Below are 10,061 nucleotides of genomic sequence, written 5' to 3'. Positions count from 1 at the left end.
GGCATATCATCCTCTTTTTGTCCAGACAGCATCAGATACATGGGCTACGGCTAGAGTAAGAAAAGAGGGGCGCAGATTCTCTTGTTTGGATATTTTCTCCAGTGCGATAGTTTTAGACAATTGCTGAATTGAAGGAAAGTTTGGCGGTTGCACAGTGCACTGTTCAGATGTTGGAATATGTTGGGGTGAATGTGCGAAAGTAACCTACTTTTTGAAGTGATTTAATTGACAATCAGATGAAAACATGACGGGGAGGGCATTAGAAGGTGATAGATTTGTTCAGTTCAATTACATGTCTTTACTCCAGATAAAGGGGAGGGCTCCAGACTGGCCTCTGCCTTGGGGAGGGCTCCAGACTGGCCTCTGCCTTGGGGAGGGCTCCAGACTGGCCTCTGCCTTGGGGAGGGCTCCAGACTGGCCTCTGCCTTGGGGAGGGCTCCAGACTGGCCTCTGCCTTGGGGAGGGCTCCAGACTGGCCTCTGCCTTGGGGAGGGCTCCAGACTGGCCTCTGCCTTGGGGAGGGCTCCAGACTGGCCTCTGCCTTGGGGAGGGCTTCAGACTGGCCTCTGCCTTGGGGAGGGCTCCAGACTGGCCTCTGCCTTGGGGGAGGGCTCCAGACTGGCCTCTGCCTTGGGGAGGGCTCCAGACTGGCCTCTGCCTTGGGGAGGGCTCCAGACTGGCCTCTGCCTTGGGGAGGGCTCCAGACTGGCCTCTGACTTGGGGAGGGCTCCAGACTGGCCTCTGACTTGGGGAGGGCTCCAGACTGGCCTCTGACTTGGGGAGGGCTCCAGACTGGCCTCTGCCTTGGGGAGGGCTCCAGACTGGCCTCTGCCTTGGGGAGGGCTCCAGACTGGCCTCTGCCTTGGGGAGGGCTCCAGACTGGCCTCTGACTTGGGGAGGGCTCCAGACTGGCCTCTGCCTTGGGGAGGGCTCCAGACTGGCCTCTGCCTTGGGGAGGGCTCCAGACTGGCCTCTGCCTTGGGGAGGGCTCCAGACTGGCCTCTGCCTTGGGGAGGGCTCCAGACTGGCCTCTGCCTTGGGGAGGGCTCCAGACTGGCCTCTGCCTTGGGGAGGGCTCCAGACTGGCCTCTGCCTTGGGGAGGGCTTCAGACTGGCCTCTGACCTTGGGGAGGGCTCCAGACTGGCCTCTGCCTTGGGGAGGGCTCCAGACTGGCCTCTGGGAGGGCTCAGACCTTGGGGAGGGCTCCAGACAGGCCTCTGCCTTGGGGGGCTCCAGGGCTTCAGAGGGCTGGCTCTCTGGCTTGGGGAGGGCTTCAGACTGGCCTCTGCCTTGGGGAGGGCTTCAGACTGGCCTCTGCCTGCCTTGGGGCCTCATATCACTAAGTCTGCACCTGACCACTCACTCAGAAAGAAGCAACCTCTCGGTTTAGATGCGGAATAAGCTCTGCAAAACAATTAAGGCAGTCTCTCCCCAGCTGGCAGATGGGTCTGGCTAAGACAAGTGTGACACAGAGAGTGGGTTTAATGCTCATTAGATCTCTTCAAGCTAAGCTCCCTAACAACACACATTTTATTACACACTACTTGGAAAAAGAGCTGTTGAGAAGCTCTCCTCTCCGCTCCTCTCCTCTTCCTCTTCTCTTCTCTTCTCCTCTCTTCTCTCTTTAACTATTTTATTATCTTCTCTCTCTTTCCTTTGTCTCATCTCTTCTCATTATGAATTTATAAGTAATAAGCATGTCTGGAAAGTTACTGGCAAGACTGACCATGAACCTTTGTCTGGTTAGAGAGAAGGCCTAGAGGAGAACTGATGTCTGGTCAGAGAGGAATAGAGAGAAGGCCTAGAGGAAGAACTGATGTCTGGTTAGAGAGGAATAGAGAGAAGGCATAGGGAAGAACTGATGTCTGGTTAGAGAGGAATAGAGAGAAGGCCTAGGGTTAGACTAGAACTGATGTCTGGTTAGAGAGGAATGGATACCGGAAGAGACCTGTTAGAAGACTGGGAGACTAGAGGAGAACTGATGTCTGATTAGAGAGGGATAGAGAGAAGGCTAGAGAAGAACTGATGTCTGGTTAGAGAGGGATTGATAGAAGGCCTAAGAGAAGAACTGATGTCTGGTTAGAGAGGGATAGAGAGAAGGTCTAGAGAAGAACTGATGTCTGGTTAGAGGGATAGAGAGAAGGTCTAGATAAGAACTGATGTCTGATTAGAGAGGGATAGAGAGAAGGTCTAGAGAATAACTGATGTCTGGTTAGAGGGATAGAGAAGACTAGACGAGAAGACAGGGAGACTAGAGAAGAACTGATGTCTGATTAGACTGATGGATGAGAGAGAAGGTCTAGAGAAGAACTGATGTCTGGTTGAGAGGAGATAGAGTCAGAAGGATCTAGAGAAGAACTGATGTCTGGTTAGAGGGATAGAGAGGTCTAGAGAAGAACTGATGTTGATGGATTAGAGAGGGATAGAGAGAAGGTCTGTTGAGAAGAACTAACAGATGTCTGGTTAGAGTCTAGGGATGTATGATTGGATTAGAGAACAGTCATGTTGATGGATTAAGAACTGATGTCTGGTTAGAGAACAGGATGGATACCGTCTAACCTGTAGAAGAGTCAGGTTGAGACTAGAGAGGAGAACTGTCTGTTGAATAGACTGTCATGTTGATGGATTAGAGCCTAACAGTCATGTTGATGGATTAGAGTCTAACAGTCATGTTGATGGAGAGTCTAACAGTCATGTTGATGGATTAGAGTCTAACAGTCATGTTGATGGATTAGAGTCTAACAGTCATGTTGATGAAGAGTCTAACAGTCATGTTGATGGATTAGAGTCTAACAGTCATGTTGATGGATTAGAGTCTAACAGTCATGTTGATGAAGAGTCTAACAGTCATGTTGATGGATTAGAGTCTAACAGTCATGTTGATGGATTAGAGTCTAACAGTCATGTTGATGATGAAGAGTCTAACAGTCATGTTGATGGATTAGATGTTGTCTAACAGTCATGTTGATGGATTAGAGTCTAACAGTCATGTTGATGGATTAGAGTCTAACAGTCATGTTGATGGATTAGAGTCTAACAGTCATGTTGATGATTAGAGTCTAACAGTCATGTTGATGAATAGTCTAACAGTCATGTTGATGGATTAGAGTCTAACAGTCATGTTGATGGATTAGGATTAGAGTCTAACAGTCATGTTGATGGATTAGAGTCTAACAGTCATGTTGATGGATTAGAGTCTTACAGTCATGTTGATGAAGAGTCTAACAGTCATGTTGATGAATTAGAGTCTAACAGTCATGTTGATGGATTAGAGTCGAACAGTCATGTTGATGGATTAGAGTCTAACAGTCATGTTGATGGAAGAGTCTAACAGTCATGTTGATGAAGAGTCTAACAGTCATGTTGAATAAGAGTCTAACAGTCATGTTGATGAAGAGTCTAACAGTCATGTTGATGGATTAGAGTCTAACAGTCATGTTGATGGATTAGAGTCTAACAGTCATGTTGATGAATTGTTGAGAGTCTTACAGTCATGATGGATTAATGATGAATCATGTTGATGGATTAGAGTCTAACAGTCATGTTGATGGATTAGAGTCTAACAGTCATGTTGATGAATTAGAGTCTAACAGTCATGTTGATGGATTAGAGTCTAACAGTCATGTTGATGGATTAGAGTCTAACAGTCATGTTGATGGATTAGAGTCTAACAGTCATGATGAATAAGACTCTAACAGTCATGTTGATGGATTAGAGTCTAACAACAGTTAGATCTAACAGTTGAATAAGACTCTAACAGTCATGTTGATGGATTAGAGTCTAGTCATGTTGATGGATTAGAGTCTACAGTCATGTTGATGGATTAGAGTCATAACAGTCATGTTGATGGATTAGAGTCCAACAGTCATGTTGATGGATTAGAGACTAACGGTCATGTTGATGGATTAGAGTCTAACAGTCATGTTCCGTTAATAAAGCTGGAATAAATAAAGTCATTTGATGGATTAGAGTCAACAGTCATGTTGTGGATTCTAACAGTCATGAGAATCCTAAAGTCATGTTGATGAAGAGTCTAACAGTCAACTGAGTCATACATAAGAGATAAAGGAAAACAAAGTGTTTAGAGTAGTGATTACAAGATGTTGATGGAGAGTTAACAGTCATGTTGACTGACCTAACAGTCATGCGTTTAACAGTCATGTTGAACAGAGTCACACAGTCATGTTGATGGATTAGAGTCTAACAGTCATGTTGATGGTTAACAACAGTCATGTGGATTAGAGTTTAACAGTCATGTTGATGTTAACTAACAGTCATGTTGATCTCAGTACATACATTAGAGTCTAACAGTCATTTGATTCTTGTCTCCCGTCAGTAACAGTTTAAAGACACAGTCATGTTGATGGATTACACACTCAGACATGTTGATGGATTAGAGTCTACAGTCATGTTGATGGATTAGACACAGTCACACACACATGTTGATGGATTAGAGTCTAACAGTCATGTTGATGGATTGACACACTAACAGTCATGTTGATGGATTAGAGTCTACAGTCACACACACACACATGTTGACAGAGTCTAACAGTCATGTTGACAGTCTAACAGTCATGTTGATGGATTAGAGTCTAACAGTCATGTTCCGTTACACTTGTGTTCTACAAGACAACTGATTACAAGAGATAAAGGAAAACAAAGTGTTTAGTGTAGTGATTACAAGATGTGATGGAGAAGTTCATTACTGACACACACACACACACACACACACACACACACACACACACACACACACACACACACACACACACACACACACACACACACACACACACACACACACACACACACACACAACAATGTGGATCACACACAAGTTAACCTCTCTATCTCAGTACATACATTTCACACCCTTTATTCTTGTCTCCCGTCACAGTTTAAAGACACACACACACACACACACACACACACACACACACACACACACACACAGAGAGACACACACACACACACAGAGAGACACACACACACACACACACACACACACACACACACACACACACACACACACACACACACACACACACACACACACACACACACACACACACACACACACAGAGAGAGACACACACACAGAGAGACACACACACACTTTATTATTGTCTCCCAGTAACAGTTTAAGGTGTAAAGAATATACAGACAAGCGCTCATGTTTAAATGAAGCAACGTTTATTATACTTGTCAACGTTATGGATGAGCGCGTCGTTTGCTTCGTTTCCTGTTTCTCTCTCTCTCCTTCTCGGTAACTTCCTGGTATGCTGGGATAAGGACCAGAGCTAGGGTAATCAGGCTGGCTTCGTAGTGCCTGTCCAGAATAGCTCATTCATGTGAACGGGCATATTGAAAGACATCATGTCCGTAGTGATTGCAGGCGTTACAGGAAAACAAAGCTTCGTGTTAATTTTACAAATCAAGATGTTTTAAGCCAAGTGATGTGAGATGTGGTCCTGTTTTGGTTCTCTGGTTGACCTGTCCTCTCCCTCCGGAGGGTTGACCTGTCCTCTCCCTCCGGAGGGTTGACCTGTCCTCTCCCTCCGGAGGGTTGACCTGTCCTCTCCCTCCGGAGGGTTGACCTGTCCTCTCCCTCAGGTAGGTTGACCTGTCCTCAGGTCCGGAGGGCTGACCTGTCCTCCCTCCGGAGGGCTGAAATTCCTGTCCTCTCCCTCAGGTTCAGGAGAAGATATAGCTGTCCTCCTCACAGGTCCGGAGGGTTGAGCTGAAATTCCTCCTCTCCCCTCAGGTAGGTTGACCTGTATAGCTGAAATCCTCCCGGAGGGTTGACCTGTCCTCTCCCTCAGGTTCAGGACCTGTCCTCTCCCTCCGGAGGTTCAGGAGAAGATATAGCTGTCCTCTTCCTCTCCGGAGGGCATTCCTCTCCCTCTGGAGGGTATGAGCTGTCCTCCCCTCCTCACACACACACACACACACACACACACACACACACACTTCCTCACACACACACACACACACACACACACACACAGGTTAAGAGGCTAGGTTAAGGGAAAACAGGATGGAAGATAAGCTGAAATTCCTCCTCACCCTTCCTCACAGGTTCAGGAGAAGATATAGCTGAAATTCCTCCTCATCATTCCTCACAGGTTCAGGAGAAGATATAGCTGAAATTCCTCCTCATCGTTCCTCACAGGTTCAGGAGAAGATATAGCTGAAATTCCTCCTCATCATTCCTCACAGGTTCAGGAGAAGATATAGCTGAAATTCCCTCATCATTCCTCATTCATTCCTCACAGGTTCACGAGAAGATATAGCTGAAATTCCTCCTCATCGTTCCTCACAGGTTCAGGAGAAGATATAGCTGAAATTCCTCTTCATCATTCCTCACAGGTTCAGGAGAAGATATAGCTGAAATTCCTCATCATTCCTCACAGGTTCAGGAGAAGATATAGCTGAAATTCCTCCTCATCCTTATTCATAGGTTCAGTAGAAGATATAGCTGAAATTACTCATCATTCCTCACAGGAATGATAAATGCATCACCTTTCTCTGTTCTAAGAAAACTAAAGCAATTTATATTCTCATAAACCCACAGATGGCTATTTTTTATTTATTTTTTTTATTTATTTTTAAACCAATGTTGTCCTATTTGAATGATCTTTGTGTTGACGTCACTAGGCGTAAAAAGGGTCCATGCGACCCGTACAACGTCTCCTTCGTCCTCCCTGGTTGTTTTAGCACCCGCACTTGAAGAAGATGATTGTTCTGCCTCTATATTTGGCCTCGTTTCTACTTGAACAAATAGATTGAGATTGCCGGCGGTGTTTATTCATGCAAAATAAACAACGATAGTGGCTATTCACACTGCCATTCATCCTCATGAATACCTCAAACAGACAAATATTTGAAGTGAGATAGGATATGTCATTTCTCCTCTCTCTGTGTGTGTGTGTGTTTCTCAGTGTGTGTGTGTGTGTGTGTGTGTGTGTGTGTGTGTGTGTGTGTGTGTGTGTGTGTGTGTGTGTGTGTGTGTCTCTCTGTGTGTGTAGCGCTGTGTGTGTGTGTGTCTCTCTGTGTGTGTAGCGCTGTGTGTGTGTGTGTGTGTGTGTGTGTGTGTGTGTGTGTGTGTGTGTGTGTGTGTGTGTGTGTGTGTGTGTGTGTGTGTGTGTGTGTGTGTGTATATATATATATATATATATATATATATATATATATATATCTCTAAGAGTCTAGTCCATTGTCTCCTATACGAGCTTAGGGCCTCACTCCTTCTCATTCCTCTTCATTAATTCACAGGTGAATATTTTGCGGGACGGAGGATTTGCATAAAAGGACTTTGTGAAATGGAGAATAAAGAAGAAGAAGAAACAACAGCTATGAGGAAGTGTTGTGCTCGTCGGCTTGTCAGCCCGAGAGAGTCTTTGATCGCTTTCTAAACGACAAGTCAGGTTGTTTTCATAGTGGATGAATGTGGGTTGACCCCAAACAGGTGTGTTTCCACGCCTCAGCGCTTTTTACTTTGAAATGGAACCCGAGGATTTAGAAGACATGAAGGAGACGTTTTGAATTTCTCTCTTCTTCGTTGTCAACTCCAGATGCATCCCACGTGGCACCCTATTCCCTATGTAGTGCACTACTTCCAACCTTATGTAGTGTACTATAATAGGGAATAGGGTGCCATTTGAGATGCAGACCATTCATTGCTGTTTATTTCCTCTGACAGACCAATTGAGAAGTGGATTTTATTATAGTTTTTTCATTTTCTTAAATTATTTTGTGGTGAAACCTTGTCTGAATGTTAATATGGGAGCACATTGTTATGTAAAAATAAAAAAAATGGAGCCGGTTTTGAATAGGCAGATGTAATATTCACATTACAATCCTGGAGATAATTATAGACTGGCAATTAGGTTTGTCAAGGTCATGTTATCAATGATTTACGAATGATTTAGGTTGTTAATTTCTACTAATATCACAATTATATTGTATAAATAGTGGCATAAAATTAAGGTTCTTGGCAAAAACTATTACTTTTCTAAAATGATGAGAATTGCTTGAAAATTGCTGGAGGATTAACTAGCACTGACAGGCTACACATGCTAGCTGTGATGCTACGTTATCATATGACTAATACTGACAGGCTACAAATGCTAGCTGTGATGCTACATTATCATATGACTAATACTGACAGGCTACACATGCTAGCTGTGATGCTACATTATCATATGACTAATACTGACAGGCTACAAATGCTAGCTGTGATGCTACGTTATCTTCAGACTAGCACTGACAGGCTACACATAATAACACAGCTAAACGAACACACCCCTCCCTAACACAGCTAAACGAACACACCCCTCCCTAACACAGCTAAACGAACACACCCCTCCCTAACACAGCTAAACGAACACACCCCTCCCTAACACAGCTAAACGAACACACCCCTCCCTAACACAGCTAAATGAACACACCCCTCCCTAACACAGCTAAACGAACACACCCCTGCCTAACACAGCTAAACGAACACACCCCTCCCTAACACAGCTAAACGAACACACCCCTCCCTAACACAGCTAAACGAACACACCCCTCCCTAACACAGCTAAACGAACACACCCCTCCCTAACACAGCTAAACGAACACACCCCTCCCTAACACAGCTAAATGAACACACCCCTCCCTAACACAGCTAAACGAACACACCCCTCCCTAACACAGCTAAACGAACACACCCCTCCCTAACACAGCTAAACGAACACACCCCTCCCTAACACAGCTAAATGAACACACCCCCTCCGTAACACAGCTAAACGAACACACCCATCCCTAACACAGCTAAATGAACACACCCCTCCCTAACACAGCTAAACGAACACACCATCCCTAACACAGCTAAATGAACACACCCTCCCTAACACAGCTAAACGAACACACCCCTCCGTAACACAGCTAAACGAACACACCCCTCCCTAACACAGCTAAACGAACACACCCTCCCTAACACAGCTAAACGAACACACCCCTCCCTAACACAGCTAAATGAACACACCCCTCCCTAACACAGCTAAACGAACACACCCCTCCCTAACACAGCTAAATGAACACACCCCTCCCTAACACAGCTAAATGAACACACCCCTCCGTAACACAGCTAAATGAACACACCCCTCCCTAACACAGCTAAATGAACACACCCCTCCGTAACACAGCTAAATGAACACACCCTCCCTAACACAGCTAAATGAACACACCCCTCCGTAACACAGCTAAATGAACACACCCCTCCCTAACACAGCTAAACGAACACACCCCTCCCTAACACAGCTAAATGAACACACCCCTCCCTAACACAGCTAAATGAACACACCCCTCCCTAACACAGCTAAACGAACACACCCTCCCTAACACAGCTAAATGAACACACCCCTCCGTAACACAGCTAAACGAACACACCCCTCCCTAACACAGCTAAATGAACACACCCCTCCCTAACACAGCTAAATTAACACACCCCTACCTAACACAGCTAAACGAACACACCCCTCCGTAACACAGCTAAATGAACACACCCCTCCGTAACACAGCTAAATGAACACACCCCTCCCTAACACAGCTAAGTGAACACACCCTCCGTAACACAGCTAAATGAACACACCCCTCCGTAACACAGCTAAATGAACACACCCCTCCGTAACACAGCTAAACGAACACACCCCTCCCTAACACAGCTAAATGAACACACCCCTCCCTAACACAGCTAAATGAACACACCCCTCCCTAACACAGCTAAACGAACACACCCCTCTGTAACACAGCTAAACGAACACACCCCTCCGTAACACAGCTAAGTGAACACACCCTCCGTAACACAGCTAAATGAACACACCCCTCCCTAACACAGCTAAACGAACACACCCCTCCGTAACACAGCTAAACGAACACACCCATCCCTAACACAGCTAAATGAACACACCCTCCCTAACACAGCTAAACGAACACACCCTCCCTAACACAGCTAAACGAACACACCCCTCCCTAACACAGCTAAACGAACACACCCCTCTGTAACACAGCTAAACGA

General features: G+C 45.5%; 1 protein-coding gene across 1 annotated transcript; it reads right to left on the bottom strand.

Annotated features, from left to right (window-relative positions):
• Window positions 1–288: 288 nt before the first annotated feature.
• Window positions 289–3,233, bottom strand: LOC127927518 (basic salivary proline-rich protein 1-like). The gene is made up of 2 exons (XM_052513990.1): window positions 3,204–3,233; window positions 289–1,323 (listed from the first exon to the last, which is right to left on the bottom strand). Exons 1-2 carry the CDS (start codon window positions 3,231–3,233, stop codon window positions 289–291), a joined length of 1,065 nt encoding a protein of 354 aa, XP_052369950.1.
• Between the last annotated feature and the right edge of the window lie 6,828 nt (window positions 3,234–10,061).

This window comes from Oncorhynchus keta, unplaced genomic scaffold, assembly GCF_023373465.1.
Source record: "Oncorhynchus keta strain PuntledgeMale-10-30-2019 unplaced genomic scaffold, Oket_V2 Un_scaffold_14926_pilon_pilon, whole genome shotgun sequence".
NCBI classification, from domain to species: Eukaryota; Metazoa; Chordata; class Actinopteri; order Salmoniformes; family Salmonidae; genus Oncorhynchus; species Oncorhynchus keta.
This window is presented reverse-complemented; position numbering and strand designations above follow the sequence as displayed.